The 19,074-nt window shown below is 41.9% G+C and overlaps 1 protein-coding gene across 3 annotated transcripts in view; it reads right to left on the reverse strand.

Annotated features, from left to right (window-relative positions):
- LOC134359768 (nuclear receptor subfamily 6 group A member 1) overlaps nt 1–19,074 on the reverse strand; it is a 328,226-nt gene that overhangs the window by 19,408 nt on the left and 289,744 nt on the right. For all 3 annotated transcript variants that reach the window (XM_063073379.1, XM_063073380.1, XM_063073381.1), the window contains 2 exons: nt 18,409–18,663; nt 13,265–13,386 (listed from right to left, as the gene is read on the reverse strand). In XM_063073379.1, coding sequence (XP_062929449.1) covers nt 13,265–13,386; nt 18,409–18,663 — 377 coding nt within the window. The remainder of the gene's footprint in view (nt 1–13,264; nt 13,387–18,408; nt 18,664–19,074) is intronic.

Genomic DNA, 19,074 nt, shown 5'->3' on the forward strand with positions numbered 1-19,074 from the left:
TGGGTGGAGTACATAGGTCAGTGGGAATATAGAACTGGACTTGTTTTGCTGCTGCTTTGTTACTTGGCACGTTCTATTTTGCTCTGTTCTGCCAGGCATGGTGGGCATGCTACGTTGGTGCCAGAATATGTGGTAACGCTTGCAGACTGCTCCCAACACATCAACAACATTTTACTGTATGTTTCAACATACAGATGATAAATATGAACGTGAATTTGAGACGTCCTTGCTACGCTTTTTAAACAACGGAACATTAGCCATTTTCCAGCCATGCACTATAAAGCTACAAATACCTTCTCCCTGTTGATATGAACAACTCCAAAACATCTCAATGTGGCTCCCTAATCTCTTAGGCAACCATGATTTTCTCTTAGGTAAACATAGGGAAGTACTTATTAAAAATCCCACCCATCTCCTGCTGCTCAAGACAGTTATTAGGAGAAATTGGCCGGGCTAGGTCTTTATTCCTTGGAACACAGGAGAATGATGGGTGAGCTTATAGAAATGTTTAAAATTATGAGAGGCATAGATAAGGCAGAAAGTAATAATCTTTCTCCCAGGGCAGGGAACCTCAAAACTGGGAGACTTGGGTTTAGAGTGAGAGGGGCAAAGATTTAAAAAGGGACCGGAAGGGGGGAGAATATATGGAACAAAGTGATGGAAGAAATGATTGAGGCAGGTACAATGGTATTTAAGAAGCACTTGGTTAGGTACATGAGGGAGCGGGGCTGAAGATTGATGGATATGGGCCAAGGGTTGTCCTGCTTTATGACTATGACTTTTTGCAAAACATGCCATTGAAACAGAGAATAAGATAGAAAGTTGGAAACTGTACACATTATAGCTAATCCTTCTCTTGCTACTGCCATAAGCTGTGTATAAGCCACCTGTTTTGAAGATTATAATGTCTTAGCCATGACCTCTTATTCAGATTATAATGTGTGCGGTCTGAGATTTGGTTTAATTAGTGATTGTCCCAGGAATTTCAGACCAACAAGGGTCATGATCATCACCAGCAATCTAAAAACTTCATTTCTTACTGGCCTACAAACAGAAAGAGCTAATAACGACACCAAATAGTAAACAATCAACATATTAATGTGGACATTAGTGGGGTCAGTGTGGACATGGTGGAGGATTACAAATACCTGGGGATACGAATTGACAATAACCTGGACTGGTCAAAGAACACTGAGGCTGTCTACAAGAAGGGTCAGAGTCGTCTCCATCTCCTGAGGAGAGTGAGGTCCTTTAACATCTGCTGGACGATGCTGAGGATGTTCTACAAGTCTGTGGTGGCCAGTGCTATCATGTTTGCTGTTGTGTGCTGGGGCAGCAGGCTGAGGGTAGCAGACACCAACAGAATTAACAAACTCATTCGTAAGGCCAGTGATGTTGTGGGGACGGAACTGGACTGTCTCACGGTGGTGTCTGAAAAGAGGATGCTGTCTAAGTTGCTTGCCATCTTGGACAATGTCTCCCATCCACTACATAATGTACTGGGTGGGCACAGGAGTACATTCAGCCAGAGACTCATTCCACCGAGATGCAACACAGAGCGTCATAGGAAGTCATTCCTGCCTGTAGCCATCAAACTTTACAACTCCTCCCTTGGAGGGTCAGACACCCTGAGCCAATAGGCTGGTCCTGGACTTATTTCATAATTTACTGGCATAATTTACATATTACTATTTAACCATTTATGGTTTTATTACTATTTATTAATTATGGTGCAACTGTAACGAAACCCAATTTCCCCCGGGATCAATAAAGTATGACTATGACTATGACTAATGATTGGACCATGTCCTATTTGTCACCATCAGTTGTTCTATTGTGGAAAATGCATGTTTTTACAAAACAAAGTAAATTTGACAATTTCAGTCAGAAAGCAATTCTCAATTGATAGAAATAGAAGAATATTTTAGTGATTTAAATATCCTAACTTATCATCAAAATTTGTAATAGCAATATGGAATGAAAGTGTTAAAAATCATCAGCATCTTAGATCAGTTTTAATGAAAGAGGGAGGAAGATCCCTTTCTGAATCGTGAAAGATCATAATCTTCCCACTGATAAGTTTTATCTTTCCCCCTTCATTCAACTGCAAATGCTATTTCTCTATCCACAGATGTCGTATGACTTGCCAAATATTTCCAATACTTTGTTTTTATATTTAAAAAACATTGGATGAACTCTCACAAAATGCTGGTGGAACGCAGCAGGCCAGGCAGCACCTATAGGAAGTACAGTCAACATTTCTCCCCTTCCCCCTCCCACTTTCAAATCGCTTACTATCTCTTCTTTCAGTTAATCCTGACGAAGGATCTCGGCCCGAAACGTCAACTGTACTTCTTCCTATAGATGCTGCCTGGCCTGCTGTGTTCCACCAGCATTTTGTATGTGTTGCTTGAATTTCCAGCATCTGCAGATTTCCTTGTGTTTGGATAGACTCTATTTCCTTTCAGAGAGTCAACATACTTCTTCATCCTTCAAAGTTTTAATCCTAATGGAGTATTCACATACGAGGGGAAGAACCCTTTCTTGAGATACGTGGAGCATTAGGTAGAACTATTTTTATGAACTTTGGTAGGTTTTTCATTACTCAAAAGAATAAAATTATGCACATCTTTAAGGTTATAATGGCTCTAAGTTGATATTATTTAAGCACATACTACTTAAGATAAAAATTATTTTAAATGCCCAGCACCAACTCCAATACAAATATCAAGTGTACAGCTGCAACTGCATCTACACCTCCTTTGTATGAACATTCATCAGGCACAAAGTAATTATGCCTATCATCTCAGAAAGGAGAATTGGATAGATCTGTTAAAAGCTAAGAATAATTTAACAGTTTGGCATATGAAAAAGAGAATAAGAATACAGTAATTATACGAACATCTTCAAAGTGCGAAAACTAAAATCATCAAGCAATATTTGTACAAGTACAATAAGATAATCAAATCAGTATTTTGATGAGCTATAAACTCCAAGATTTTTTAAAATTTTCACATGACCTCCTAACATTTGACTAAAGGCTAATAAGTCAATAGAACTTTATTTCCTAGAGGATAAGAGAATGAGGGGAGATTTCCAGGGCGCCTAGGCATGACTCGAGTAGCAGCAGTACTCCCAATGGATATGATTAAATATTCCCGTTTCAGCCTGTTGCAGCTAAAAAGCACAACTGCTTCCAAGGTCAGTACAGTCAAAGATGTCTCAATGCCATTAAATGAACTATCGCCGCTTAAAAACGACGGAAACAACACCGTTTGTGGTTGGAAGTGCCCACGGAGGACACCTCGGAGGAAGCGCGGGCGTAGATGAGGATTACAAATGCTTTTAAGGAGATAGGGTTTTAAACTCGCTATACCGACTATCTTGCTGGTGAACATGCTGTCTCTGGTGAATAAAATTGATGATCTCAGAGCCGGGGTGCTGAATCAGAGGGACATTAGGACCACGTGTGTCCTTCGTTTCACGGAATCCTGGTTAACCCCTTCTGTTGAACGCAGCAGGCCAGGCAGCATCTCTAGGAAGAGGTACAGTCGACGTTTCAGGCTGAGACCCTTCGTCAGGACTAACTAAGGAAGAGTTAGTAAGAGATTTGAAAGTGGGAGGGGGAGGGGGAGATCCAAAATGATAGGAGAAGACAGGAGGGGGAGGGATGGAGCCAAGAGCTGGACAGGTGATTGGCAAAGGGGATACAAGAGGATCATGGGACAGGAGGTCCGGAGAAAGACAAGGGGGGGGAGAACCCAGAGGATGGGCAAGGGGTATAGTCAGAGGAACAGAGGGAGAAAAAGGAGAGTGAGAGAAAGAATGTGTGTATAAAAATAAATAACAGATGGGGTAAGAGAGGGAGGTGGGGCATTAGCGGAAGTTAGAGAAGTCAATGTTCATGCCATCAGGTTGGAGGCTACCCAGACGGAATATAAGGTGTTGTTCCTCCAACCTGAGTGTGGCTTCATCTTTACAATAGAGGAGGCTGTGGATAGATATGTCAGAATGGGAATGGGATGTGGAATTAAAATGTGTGGCCACTGGGAGATCCTGCTTTCTCTGGCGGACAGAGCGTAGGTGTTCAGCAAACCTGTCTCCCAGTCTGCGTCGGGTCTCGCCAATATATAGAAGGCCACATTGGGAACACCGGACGCAGTATATCACCCCAGCCGACTCACAGGTGAAGTGTCGCCTCACCTGGAAGGACTGTTTGGGGCCCTGAATGGTGGTAAGGGAGGAAGTGTAAGGGCATGTGTAGCACTTGTTCCGCTTACAAGAATAAGTGCCAGGAGGGAGATCAGTGGGGAGGGATGGGGGGGACGAATGGACAAGGGAGTCGCGTAGGGAGCGATCCCTGTGGAAAGCAGAGGGGGGGGAGGGAAAGATGTGCTTAGTGGTGGGATCCCGTTGGAGGTGGTGGAAGTTACGGAGAATAATATGTTGGACCCGGAGGCTGGTGGGGTGGTAGGTGAGGACCAGGGGAACCCTATTCCTAGTGGGGTGGCGGGAGGATGGAGTGAGAGCAGATGTACGTGAAATGGGGGAGATGCGTTTGAGAGCAGAGTTGATAGTGGAGGAAGGGAAGCCCCTTTCTTTAAAAAAGGACATCTCCCTCGTCCTAGAATGAAAAGCCTCATCCTGAGAGCAGATGCGGCGGAGACGGAGGAATTGCGAGAAGGGGATGGCATTTTTGCAAGAGACAGGGTGAGAAGAGGAATAGTCCAGATAGCTGTGAGAGTCACTAGGCTTATAGTAGACATCAGTGGATAAGCTGTTTCCAGAGACAGAGACAGAAAGATCTAGAAAGGGGAGGGAGGTGTCGGAAATGGACCAGGTAAACTTGAGGGCAGGGTGAAAGTTGGAGGGAACTTTCACCAGCAACTTTGATGTGTGTTGCTTGAATTTCAAGCCTCTGCAGAATTCCTGTTGTTTAACCCCTTCTGTACCGGATGCAGTGACTCAAATCGACGGGTTTACTATACACCGTCAGGATAGATCTATAGAGTCTCTCAAAAGCAGAGGTGGAGGAGTATGCATCATGATCAACTCTACTTGGTGCACAAATATATCAGTGCTGCCCCAATTCTGCTCACCGGACTTGGAGTACCTTTTTACCTACCACGTTCAAAATGTTAATGAGAGGAGAGAGATAACGGAAGAGAAACACAATTAAGAGTATTGACAGACCGGTTGCTTTGAACCTGAACTGTTTGAAGTTTGATGGACAGGCCATACCCCAGCAGGGGGATAAAAAGAACAAGTTCGCTAAGGCACGACACACACCACGAGATCACGAGACCCTGGAAAAGCGGTGTGCCCCCACAAGTTGGTGGGACTTTGGAGGTCTGGTCGCAGGAACCGACCATAGACACACAGGGTGAAAAGGTACGATCGGCAGGAACCTGGTGTGTGTGTCCGCCCTTGCCTGGGTGCTGGGTTCATCACAGAAGAACGGTCGTATCCAGAACGGAGGGGTCACAGTCGGTGACCACAAAAGACATAAAAGGGTTCGCCCGAAAGCTAACTGCAAAGAACAAAGGTCTGTGTGAATCAGAATTTGCATTCTCTCTCTCTCTCTCTCTCTCTAATGGCACAACAGCGATTACTGTGAACTGTACTAAGCTGAACTGAACTCTGCATCACTTGAGACTGATCATTTTACCCCTAGACTGCGATAGAGCTTGTTTGATTCCTATTACCCTAGTTCTGTGTACATGTGTGTTTTATCATTGCTAACCTGTTGCATTTATATCCTTACGATTAGAGTACTGTGCTACTCATTTCTTTAATAAAACTTTATTAGTTTCTGTTAACCAGACTCCAACTAAGTGGTCCATTTCTGCTGGTTTGGCAACCCAGTTACGGGGTACGTAACATAAGCGGGGTCTCGTCCGGGATTTCGAACGCCAAATTTGGGATTGGGTAAATTGATTGGGTTAAAATTCCGGAAAGAAAGAAAGGGCAAACAGCAGAAATGGAGATTGAGGAATTTCTAAAGGCGCCAACCTTGGAGGCATTAGAGGATGCCAGGAAATCAGAATTGGCAACTGTGGCCAAACAGTTGAATCTTTTTAAGGGGAAGTCGACAATGAGGAGAGCGGAGGTGCACAGAGCTATCACTGAGCATTATGTATCAAAAGGGGTGTTTCCCCAAGGGGAGCTGGAGGTGGTATCTATGGGCAAACCTGGGGGAGAAGCAGTACAGCTGCAGATTGAAAAATTGAGACTCGAGCACAAGTTCCGGGTAAAACAGCTGGAGCGAGAAGAGAGGCAGTTAGAATGGGAAGAGAGAGAGAAGGAAAGGGAGTTTGAGCTTGAGAAGTTAAGGATGGCACTAGATAGGGGCCAAATGCCGAACCAAGGTGGAAGGTTCAGGGCGACCCAGGAGGTTAGGCTGGTTCCCCCATTTGAGGAGGCCGATGTTGATCGGTACTTTCTCCATTTTGAAAAAGTTGCTGCAAGTCAGGACTGGCTGAGGGATAAGTGAGCTGTTTTGCTTCAGAGCGTACTTAAAGGAAAAGCCCAGCAAGCTTACTCGGCCTTGTCCGCAGAAGATGCCCAGAAGTATGATGTGGTGAAAGAGGTAATACTCAGGATTTATGAGTTGGTCCCGGAGGCATACCGGCAGCGGTTCCGGAATGTGAGAAAGCAGTGGGGCCGCCCGTATTTAGAGTTTGCCCATGAGATGCAGATGTATTGTGAGCGTTGGTGCGCCTCGAAAGGGGTCAATGGGGATTATGACAGACTGCTACAGATAATACTGATTGAGCAGTTTAAAGGTTGTGTCCCTTAAGGTATGAGGCCCTACCTAGATGAGAGAGAGGCAGAAACCTTAGCCACAACTGCTAAGTTAGCGGATGAGTACGCGTTAACACACAAGGCAAAGTTTACCCTGAGTAAAAGCTACCAGAAGGGTAGTCAAGAGGGCGGAGAGAGTCCGCCAGAAAAGTTAGAAAGTAAGCCAGGGACTAGTGAGAAAGATAAGGAAGACCGGGAGCAGTTTGGTAGGAAGTCTCCTGGGGTCGTATGCTATAATTGTGGGAAAGCCGGTCACTTTGCATCCAGCTGCTTTGCCCCAAAGAAGGAGACGGGGAAAGGAAAAACGGCGGTTCCGACTGGCTATATTGAGCTGGCAAACAAACCGCTAGGGGAAAAGAGGCCTGATAAAGTTCAGGAAGGGCGTGAGAAGTTTATCTCAGCCGGATTGGTGTCGGTGAAGGAGGGGTTAAACCCGGTTCCAGTATGGATCTGGAGAGACACTGGAGCTTGTCAGTCACTGATCTTAAGGAGTGTTTTAGACTTTAGTTCAGAGACCCAGACTGGGGAGGTCAGGGTGATAAAAGGCATTGGGAAAGGGACTGAAGCAGTACCTTTGCACCAGATACACCCAAAAAGCGACTTGGTCTCCGGACCAGTCACGATCGGGGTGAGGCCCGAACTACCAATGGAAGACATGGAGGTCTTACTCAGTAATGACCTCGCCGGCGGAAATGTGTTCTCAGCAGTAAAACTGACAAGCCAGCCTGCCAGCATTGAGGCCCCGCCCATGGATTCACAGGCTTATCCCGTTTGCGCAGTGACTTGGCGCATGTCCAGAAAGGCTGGCGAAGTGAGTATAGATTTAGCTGAGACATTTTTACCAGCCTTGTACCGGCGGGGGGGGTTAGAAAGTGAGAAGCAGCGTAGTGAAACAGAAGGAAGTAAGGGAGTTGAGGTAGACTTATCATTAGCAAGGAAGGAATTTATACAGGCACAGGAGCGAGACAAGGAGCTGATGGTTTTGAAGGAGACAGCTCTCTCCGAAGCAGAATTAAAAAGGGAGCCAGTGGGCTATTATGTGAAGGAGGGAATACTAAGGAGGAAATGGAGACCAAGTACCGTGCCTGTAGATGAGGAATGGGGGATGGTACCGAAAATTTATGGGGATGAGATTTTTAACCTGGCCCACAAGATACCCCTCAGTGGCCATTTTGGGGTGAGGAAAACAGTCGATAGAATCATGAAAGAGTTTTACTGGCCGCACAGGAGGAAGGATGCTATTGACTATTGTAGACGTGAGCTAACACAGTTACAGGCTGTTGATATGCTAACAGCTTGCCACGATAGGCGAGCAGACCTAGTCAGTGTTATCATGAAAATTAATGAGGCTAGGGTGCCACCTGATAAGGGGAAAACCCATTTTGAAAAGTATGGTGCTGACCAGTTGGGAGAACTCCATTGTCTCGGTCAGCTTTGCTGATAAGGTCTCTCCCTTAACCCCCGAACAGAGCGAGCCGCAAGAAAGCTAATTAACCAGCACACACACGTTATGTTCGGATGTCCCGAGGCGATGCAAAGAGCCAGGACGTGGTGTTGTTGTCACATCAGGTCAGCCCAGTGAGCAACACCCCTATAGGATGATTAATTCAGTGACAAAAGGACTAAAGAACGCAGAAGCGTATATTGGCGATTTAGTGGTCTGGAGTGACACGTGGGAGGGGCACATTGTGGCAGTAGAGGAGCTGTTTAAAAAGCTGCTTGAAGCCAGCCTGACAGTGAACCTCGCAAAAAGTGAATTCGGCCACGCGAAGGTCACTTATATGGGATTTGTGGTAGGACAGGAGCAGCTGGCTCCGATGCAGGCTAAGGTGCGGGCTATCTCTGAAGTCCCCACCCCGACAGACAAGGGAGCCCTGAGAATGTTCTAGGAGATGGTGGGGTGCTATCGGAAGTTTTGCAAAAACTTTGCGGATATTACCCTCCCTCTTACTAAGCTCCTGCAAAAGAATGCAAAGTTTGTGCGGGACAACCCTTGTTATATTTGTCCGGGACGGAAACCACTGAGAAGTTACACTGATCACAACTCATTAGTGTTTTTGGCCACTATGAAGTTTGCTAAGTTGGAGCCTGGTCTTAGAGGGACTTGATATTAAAATAACACATATAAAAGGAACGGAAAGGTGATCGCTGACTGTCTGTCAAGGTGTTGACAACTTAAAGTTCTCTGTATTAGCCGAATAGCAGATGACCCTGTATATTAGTGTGTATCTAATAATGTATTCATGCCCATGATTTTTACCCCGGTAAATAGTGGTGTGATGGCAACCCAAGTTATCAGAAGATTGATACTGATGAGAGAGATAAGGGAGACAATGGAGAAGCGTTCAAAATGTTAATGAGAGAGGAGAGAGATAACGGAAGAGAAACACAATTAAGAGTATTGACAGACCAGTTGCTTTGAACCTGAACTGTTTGAAATTTGATGGTCAGGCCATACCCCAGCAGGGGGATAAAAAGAACAGGTTCGCTAAGGCACGACACACACGAGATCACGAGACCCTGGAAAAGCGGTGTGCCCCCCACAAGTTGGTGGGACTTTGGAGGTCTGGTCGCAGGAACCGACCCTAGACGCACACGGTGAAAAGGTACGATTGGCGGGAACCTGGTGTGTGTGTCCGCCCTTGCCTGGGTGCTGGGTTCACCATGGAAGAACGGTCGTATCTGGAACGGAGGGGTCACAGTCAGTGACCACAGAAGACATAAAAGGGTTCGCCTGAAAGCTAACTGCGAAGAACAAAGGTCTGTGTGAATCAGAATTTGCGTTCTCTCTCTTTCCAACGGCACAACAGTGATTACTGTGAACTGTACTAAGCTGAACTGAACTCTGCGTCACTTGAGACTGATCATTTTACCCCTAGACTGTGATAGAGCTTGCTTGATTCCTATTACCCTAGTTCTGTGTACATGTGTGTTTTATCATTGCTAACCTGTTGCATTTATATCCTTATGATTAGAGTACTGTGTTGCTCATTTCTTTAATAAAACTTTATTAGTTTCTGTTAACCAGACTCCAACTAAGTGGTCCATTTCTGCTGGTTTGGCAACCCAGTTACGGGGTACGTAACAAGACACTACCTCATTTTTAAAAAAAAATATACAGTATTTTTGTTTTTGCATGTTTTTTAAAGCTATTCAATATATATAATTGATTTACTTGTTAATTTATCATGTTTTATTTTATTTATTATTTTTTTCTCTCTGCTAGATTATGTGTTGCATTGAACTGCTGCTGCTAAGTTAACAAATTTCACATCACATGCCGGTGATAACAAACCTGATTCTGATTCTTCTGATTTGATGAAAGTATACATAATTGAGGGTATAGATAGGGTAAATACAAGCAGGCTTTTTCCACTGAGGTCGAGTAATACTGGAACTAGAGGTCATGAGTTAAGAGCGAAAGGTGAAATGTTTAAGGGGAACATGACAGGGAACTTTTTCACTCAGGGGGCAGTGAGCGTGCAGAACAAGCTGCCAGGTGGAAGTGGTGGATGTGGGTTTGATTTCAACATTTAAAAGAAATTTGAATAGGAATATAGATGGGAATGAGTATGGCTATCTTTAGTTCAGGGACAGGTTGGTGGGACTAAGCAGATTAATAGTTTGGTATGGACTAGATGGCCAAAGGGTCGTTTCTGTGCTGTAGTGTTCTATGATTCTGTTACTTCTAGATCAAATTGGATCCATGAAACAATAAAGTGAAGTTCAAAGTAAATTTACTATCAAAGTACGTATATGTCACTATATACTACCCTGAGATTCGTTTTCTTGCTAGCATTCACATTAGGACAAAGAAATTCAATGGTATCAATGAAAAATACACACAATAATAATAAAAGAGGCTCATTATTTGGCACATCAAATAATATGCAGGAGGAACTCCGAAGGTCGAGTAGCATCCATGGAGGGAAGGCAATTGCCAGCATTTTGGGGCTAAACCCTGCACCATATCACCCATGTTCCTTGTGATCTGTCTGACCATTTCTGAAGGAAATACAACTGTTTTGATCAGCTTGAGCACCAAATGCAGGCACTACAGCATGATGGCAAGGCTGAGTGTTACATGGATAGCATATTTTTAACAGGTAGTCAGTCATTCCTAATCTTAAGCAAGTGCAGACTATGGTGGATTGAATGACTACCAGTCAGGAGAGGCAGGCAAGTAGTCCAGAACAGTTTCCTTAAGTTCCTCTGTGGAACCCAGGTTTGGAGTGGAGAAAACTAGGGTGGGAAATCAGGCTGAGGTATACAGAAGTGAAGGAGTACATTTTTTACAATTGTTGGAAACTCTCCCCCTTAGCAGGAGTCTGAAACAAAAAGCATAAGTTTAAGGGGCAAAAGATTTACAACGTATTTAGGGAAGATTGCGGGCTCCACAAGAGATTTCAGATGCTAGAATCTAGATCAAAAACAGTTGTTGGAGGAACTGCCAAGCAGCATCTGTGGAAGCAAAGGATAGCAAGGGCAAGTTCTCCTCACTTACGTCAATCAGTTACTTGCTGGTGCCTGCCTTTTCTATCCTCTTTACACTGGTTATCTCCCTCTTACACTCTGAGCCCTGATGCAAAGTTCTGATCTGAAATGTTGATTATCTGTTTGCCTCCACAAATGCTGACTAACTAATTTCCTCCAGCAACTTGTTTTTTGAAATTGAATGCTTACTTGCTAAAGGAATAGCAGAGGCGGGTACTCTCACAACATTTACAATGGATTTAGGTGAGTACTTGAAATACCAAGGCACTGAAAGCTATGAGCATGTACTGGGATATAGGACTGGGGTAGGGAGGTACCTCATGGCTGACGTGGACGCAGTGGGGCAATGAGCTTGTTTAGCTATGTTCACTCTGATTCAGATATTTTTCTCCTACTCTAGATCATGTCCACTTCAATAGTCAAAGCAGTAAAATCTTCAGGTAACAGCAAAAGAGATGGAACTAGACTTCTTACTTTCCCTTTAATGCATCTTGTTGGCACATCTATAAAAATCTAGAGATTTGTAGCCATATCTTATGGACTTTACACAAAGGAAAGCACATGAGAGCGTTAAACCTTTCTGAAGTTATCGCTACTGGCTAAGAAAATGCAGACTCAATGTCAGTCACCACCACACCTGATCTGACTTTTATTTCCACTTCAGTGAGGTAGAAGTGGTTAAAACAGAATCCGAATCAGATTTACTATCACTGGCATGTGTCATGAAATTTGTTAATTTAGCAGCAGCAGTTTAATGCAACAATATAGAAGAAAAAATAAAAAATAAGCAAATCAATTATAGTATATGTATATTGAATAGATTTTAAATTGTGCAAAAACTGAAATATATAAAAAAGTGAGGTAGTGTTCATGGGTTCAATGTCCATTTAGAAATCGGATGGCAGAGGGGAAGAAGCTGTTCCTGAATTACTGAGTGTGTGCTTTCAGCCTTCTGAACCTCCTACCTGATGTTAACAATGAGATAACAGCATGCCCTGGGTGCTGGGGGTCCTTAATAATGCACACTGCCTTTCTGAGACACTGCTCCTTGAAGATGTCCTGGGTACTTTGTAAGCTAGTGCCTTTCTGAGACACTGCTCCTTGAAGATGTCCTGGGTACTTTGTAAGCTAGTACCCAAGATGGAGCCAACTAAATTTACAATCCTCTGCAGCTTCTTTCAGTCTGTGCAGTAGTCTGCCCCCCCATAGCAGACAGTGATGCAGCCTGATAAAATGCTCTCCACGGTACATCTATAGAACTTTCTGAGTGTTTTTGTTGACATACTAAACCTCTTCAAACTCCTGATGAAGTATAGTTGCTGTCTTGCCTTCTTTATAGATGCATCAATATGTTGGGACCAGGTTAGGTCCTCAGAGATCTTAACACCCAGGAACTTGAAACTGCTCACTACTCCACTTTAATTTCTCTATAAGGATTGGTATGTGTTCCTTCGTCTTACCTTCCTGAAGTCCACAATCAGCTCTTTCGTCTTACTGATGTTGAGTGCCAGGTTGTTGCTGCAACACCACTCCACCACTCCACCAGTTGGTATTCCCTGTACGCTTTCTCATTTCCATCTGAGATTCTACCAACAATGGTCGTATCAACAGCAAATTTATAGATGGTATTTGAGCTATGCCTAGCCACACAGTCATGGGTATAGAGAGAGTAGAGCAGTGGGCTAAGCACACACCCGAGGTGCACCAGTGTTGATCGTCAGCGAGGAGGAGATACTGTCACCAATCCGCACAGATTGTGGTCTTCTGGTTAGAACCCAATTGCAGAGGGAGGTACAGAGGCCCAGGTTCTGCAACTTATCAATCAGGATTGTGGGAATGATGGTGTTAAAAGCTGAGCTATAGTCAATGAACAGCATCCTGACATAGGTATTTCCAGCTTAAGGAAGGCCAAATAGAGCAAAAAGAATTTCGTCAAAAACATTAGAAGTACCACGTTATTCCTTACCTTGATTAAGAAAGTTGATGGCTTTCATGCACACATACTCCTCATTGCTAACCTTCAGCTGTTGAAATTTTCTAAAGAGGTAGATTAGTCGTTCCATAACTTCCATTCCCTCTTCACTGAATCTAATGGAACAAAAACAAATGCCTTATAAGACATTATGTAGCTTTTACAACAAGCTGCACACTTTAGATAGAAATAGCTAAGCGCATACTAGTGATCAGTTTTTTTTAAATGAACATTTTACTTATCGTTTCTAACATTACAGTACTGGCAAATATCAGGCATACTTCACAAATCCAGTTCTTCTTCAGCCACAATATCTTTAATTATCAGGAAACTCAAACACTTAGAGAACAATTTTGTAAAATGTATTTTGACATTTTTCCATGCATTAAACATTTCTTGGTTATTATTCTTTCAAGTGCAATTATTTACAACCATATTTGAAAAGAAACAGCATTTAGGACTGGCTTGTGGAGCAGACACGGCATTAATATGCATCTTATCATTGTAAAATGGTAATGGGTCTCTACACAGTGCATTGGATGGGTTTGGGAATGTTATTTTAAAACTCCAGTTCACAAATTTACATGCCTTCTGCTATAGTCATGGAGCTCTTCAGCATGGTAACATCCTTCAGCTTAACATGTTCATGCCGACCAATGAGCCTTCTGCCCTACATTCAGTTCATATCCCTCTAAATCTTTCTATCCAAGATCCTGTCTAAATGCCTTTAAAAGCTGTCAATTGGCTGTTTAGAACTAGATGTGTACTGTCTGACTTTGCAAATAATTATAGAAGCGATAAAAATTTTAGTCAAACAATAAAATCTATCAGTCAATATAACTTTTTAGCTATTTCCATACCAAAGAGACTACAGGTACACATCTGCACATAACAGATTTCATGACTGAACTGGAAATCCTCCAATGTGAAAAAATGAAATTGGAACATTTGTTAGATTTCAGTGAACACTTGTCAATTTCATAAATTCCTCAGGCTGAGAATCACCCTATCTTTAGCATTATTACTGCATTGCTTTCTACCAATTTTCCTCCCTTATATGGCACAAAGCATCCATCACTAGCTAAAGGCAAAGTTGTCACTGAAGAGCAAACTCCTCCACAGCTCCTGACTTTCCCTCTTTCAAACAATTCAGAATTTACGACAATATGTCATTAACATAATATATTGAAACACTTAAGCCAGGTTTTCTGAAAAAGGACTCTTGTATTTTATTTCAAAGCTAACATTATAATGACATCATTCTATCTTGACTTAAGAAAAGTGGATTCGCAAAGACAACCAACCAGATATAAATCATTCAGAAAACCAAGCCTACCTGCAATAAATAACTGTGCTTCAATGTAGGAGGAAAATTGGGTAGAAATGAAGACACATTAAAGATGCCATGCAGTTGTTCATGTATAAAATTACTTGCTATAAAAACTCATTAGTGCCAAGCTTGAGATTGTCACTGGATGGTGCAACTGATCCACTCCTGCACGAATTCACATTCTGTGTATCAGAATAATGTGGCTAATCTCAAGTCAAATGACAAAACTGATTAAGAGGATGGCTAAGAAAACATATGCCATAAATCTGGCTCAAATTGGTGATGGAAGACAGAATTTAAAATGGCAGAATTTACCAATGAATAGATGAAAGTTTGAATAAGACTAAGATAAATCATGCTGCTTAATAAAAATCCTCAAGAAATTTTGACAGAACAAAATAAATTTTTAAAAAGCCATGCTTGTGAGACAAACAGTAAGATTTGATTTCCTTTATTATTATCTTGAATTTGACAGCTCAGAATAAATAGATTCCCCCCCCCCCACCACCAAAAAAAGACTATATCCTTTTGAAAGCCTTCAGAGTTTGAACTCTCCCAGTTTTCAAATTTATCCTCATTTTGCTTTGCCTCATTAACCGGGGTCTTCCTAAATTCAGGCTGGCAGTCATTAACATCCTGGTGTTCCAAAAAAAGTATTCATCAGGATATCAATAGCATTAAAGCAGCTCTTTCAAAATCTTACAACCTACAAATTTCATTTAAGGTAAACAAAAAGACAAACGTAAATGATACATCTTGTCAACTGAGAGCTACACTGTTAGAACAGAGCATCACTTTGGCCCTAGAAATGCTGTTTGAACACACCAGTACTTTCTCAGTTAGCTGATTTTTTTCAACAGTACGTTTCTCTCAATCACAATTCATTAGCAATAACATAAACACAAGAGATTTTGCAGATGCTGGAAATCCAGAGTAACACACACAAAATACTGAAGAAATTCAGAAGATCAGGCAGCATCTATGGAAAGGAATAAACAGTCAATATTTTGGGCCAAGACCCTTCATTCAGACTTTCCATAGCTGCTGGCTGAGCTGCTGAGTTCCACCAGCATTTTGTGTATGTTATTTCTTTAACAGTAACAACTTCTAAAGGATGGTTGAAAAGGTTCATGGATTGGAAAGGTTTAAGGGCCAAATTGCTGGCAAATGGGACTAGCTTGGATGTGCATCTTGGTCTGCATGGACCAGTTGAACAGTAAGGCATTGTTACCATGCTGCATAACTCAATGAACTCTAAACTGCAACAATGAGCATAACATGGAACTCAAAGTAATGTCGTCAAAATTAAGAATTTTCAATAACAATGTAAAACACCAATATCTGACATTTCCCAGATCTTCACTTTAACACCCTAAAATAATTGCCTTATTGAATAAGGTGTTAATTTGTGTATTAAGTATAACTGTTAATAAATCTCTTTGGTACTGACTTAGTTTCAGAAGTATGGAGTTTCACATCCTCAGATTAATAAATAATTTGAAAAAAGTTCTGTGCTGAAGGCAAAATATATATTTTAAAATAAGCCTCTTTTACTTCATGATTTGCTGTGTATGGATTCTTCAAACTGATTATGTTTTCATCCTGCTTGATGCCTTCCATGATGCCAAATATCTTCTATAAATAACCCTGAATGTACTGGGAGTCTGCAGAACCCCTTTTTAAACTTAGACTTTAAATCTAGCATGATAAAAAGAGAAAGCACTCAGGCTATCTAGCAATTCAGGCAACTATTTGGGAGAGAAACAGGATTAACCTTTCAGTTCCATGAGCCTTCATCCAAACTGCAAGAGTTAATGTTTCCACAAACGGTATTTAAAACTTTTCAAATTTAACAGCTTCAAATTTAATGCTTTGAAATATTTTCAAATGATTTTGAAAGATTCAAAAACCTTCAACTTTGGGAAAATTTTTAACAACTAGCTACCCCAGGGAACGTGATGTAGCTAGCTGCCAGGGTTCGCCTTGTGCACTACCCACAAAATAATGAGTTTATACGGCCACACAGGCGATATTGCTGATCAACACTTTACGGTAAATTTTCAACATTGAACTGTAGTGCTGCTTTTGTTTGGCTGCCAATGATCAGACATTCTACAATTATGAGATAAAATAAGTAGAAAATCGTCAATAGGTGAGCGCTGTTGCTTGTGTTTACAGGTTTACAATAGCAACAGGTATTTATACATTGCCAAGTTCAATAAAATGTTTTGTGTTTCTAGAGACTTTGTGAAATGACTGCGCATAAGCAAATATTGGTTACAAATAATGTAAGACAGTTATATCTGAGCTGAGACAATAGCATTAGTGTTTCTAAACTACTACTGGAACAATTAAAGATGTACTGCTGTAAATCAGCATAAGACCACAAGACATAGGAGCAGAAGCAGGGGACTAGAACTAGGGGACATAGCCTCAAGGTTCAGGGGAGTAGATTTAGGATGGAGATGAGGAGGAACTGCTTTTCCCAGAGAGTGGTGAATCTGTGGAATTCTCTGCCCAATGAAGCAGTGGAGGCTACCTCAATAAATATATTTAAGACAAGGTTGGATAGATTTTTGCCTAGTAGGGGAATTAAGGATTTATGGGGAAAAGGCAGGTAAGTGGAGATGAGTCCATGGCCAGATCAGCTATTATCTTATTGAATAGTGGTGCAGGCTCAACAGGCTAGATGGCCTACTCCTGCTCCTATTTCTTATGTAGAATTAGGCCATTTGGCCCATCATGTCTGTCCTGCCATTACACCATGGCTGATTTATTATCCCCCTCAATCCCATTAGAGTCATAGAAGGTTCAGTAGAGTCATAAAAAAGTACAGCACGGAAACAGGCCCTTCGGCCCATCTAGTCCATGTCGAACCATTTGCCTGCCTTTCCCCCATAACCTTTGATGTTGTTACTAATCAATAACCTATCAACATCCAGTGTAAGTATACCCAATGACAAGGTGGCCTCCATAGCCATTTGTGACAATGAATTCTACAAATTCACCACCTTCTAGCTAAAGTAGTTCTTCCTCGTCTCTGTTCTAAATGGATGACCCTCTACTCTGAGGCTGTGCCCTCTGATCTAGACTCCCCCACTACAGGAAACATCCTCTCCACATTCACTCTATCTAGGTCTTTTAACAGCTAATAGGTTTCAATGCCATCCTCCCTCATTCTTCTAAACTACAGTGAGTACAGTCCCAGAGACATCAAATGCTTTTCATTTATCACATTCCTCATTCCCAGGATCATTCTCATGAACCTCCTCTGGACCTTCTCCAATGCCTGCAAACCTTTTCTTGGATAAGGGGCCTAAAACTGCTTACAATACTCCAAGCCTCAGCATTACATCCTTGCTTTGTATAATGACAGAGAGCTCATTTTCAGAATATTATTGGAATGATCAGGCAAGTGTTCTGCTTTCATTCTAGCCCAGGACACAGACATCCTATTGGAATGTCCTTCTTCATGGTTCGCTGTTGTGGGTTCTTTGATCATTTACAATTTGGACATGCAAATGTTCTGAAGGCATAAGTTGACAGATACTTGATAAGCAAGGGAGTGGAAGGTTACTGTGGCTAGAAAGAAATGGAGAGTTCAGGTTACAATCAGAATCAGCTATGAACTAATTGAATGGTCGAACAGGTTTAGGAGGTAAGCACCATATATAACTTCACACCATAAGAAAGCATGCTAAAGCCATTGATTACCAGGATGATATCTAGCTATTTTGCATGGGTATATGAGAATTTTTCATAACTGTGCCCTACAATGTTATCAAATGTTCCTTGTCATCCGTCTCACCTTTGAAGTTCATCATCAGATGGCGCATACTTTGAAGTGACATCAGCAAGATCTCCAAAAATTTGTCGGTCATAGACAGTAAGGGAAGAGAGGAGGATGAGCTCCTGCCAGGTGGAACTTAGCAGGCAGGTGTAATCTTTGATTGATAATTCACAGAAAAATGGCAATTTCTTGATCCAGCCAATTTGCCTGAAAAGCAACTCGTCTGCTAAGCGGCAAAGTAGAGCAAACAGCTCTGCCTGAGTTACCTTATACCTGTTAAAAATACAAAGACAATTAGACCCTAAGTTACAGAAAGCAATTTTAGAAAACCACCAGACTTCTAAGCATTTTGATGAATATTTCTTGCAAACCTCTAATGAAAATTATTTTCATTATAAATAACAACATGAAATAAGGAAAAAGAACACTGCAAATCAACTTCACACCTTTTTAACAGACTATTATAATTAGCGTCATTATGGTTTCTAATTCAAATTTCTAAGATAGACAAATAATCAAAGTTTCTCATAAAAAAGATTTAAATGCATTATTTAACCAATTAAAATATGACATTTATGAATAATTCAGCGATGTTGCTCAACGTCAGCCCCAAAGATTACACTTTCCTAACAGAGCCTCAAAATGAAGTTATTACGAAAGTCTCAACATGGCCAAGGAGGAGCT

Source organism: Mobula hypostoma, chromosome 21, assembly GCF_963921235.1.
Source record: "Mobula hypostoma chromosome 21, sMobHyp1.1, whole genome shotgun sequence".
Classification (NCBI taxonomy): domain Eukaryota; kingdom Metazoa; phylum Chordata; class Chondrichthyes; order Myliobatiformes; family Myliobatidae; genus Mobula; species Mobula hypostoma.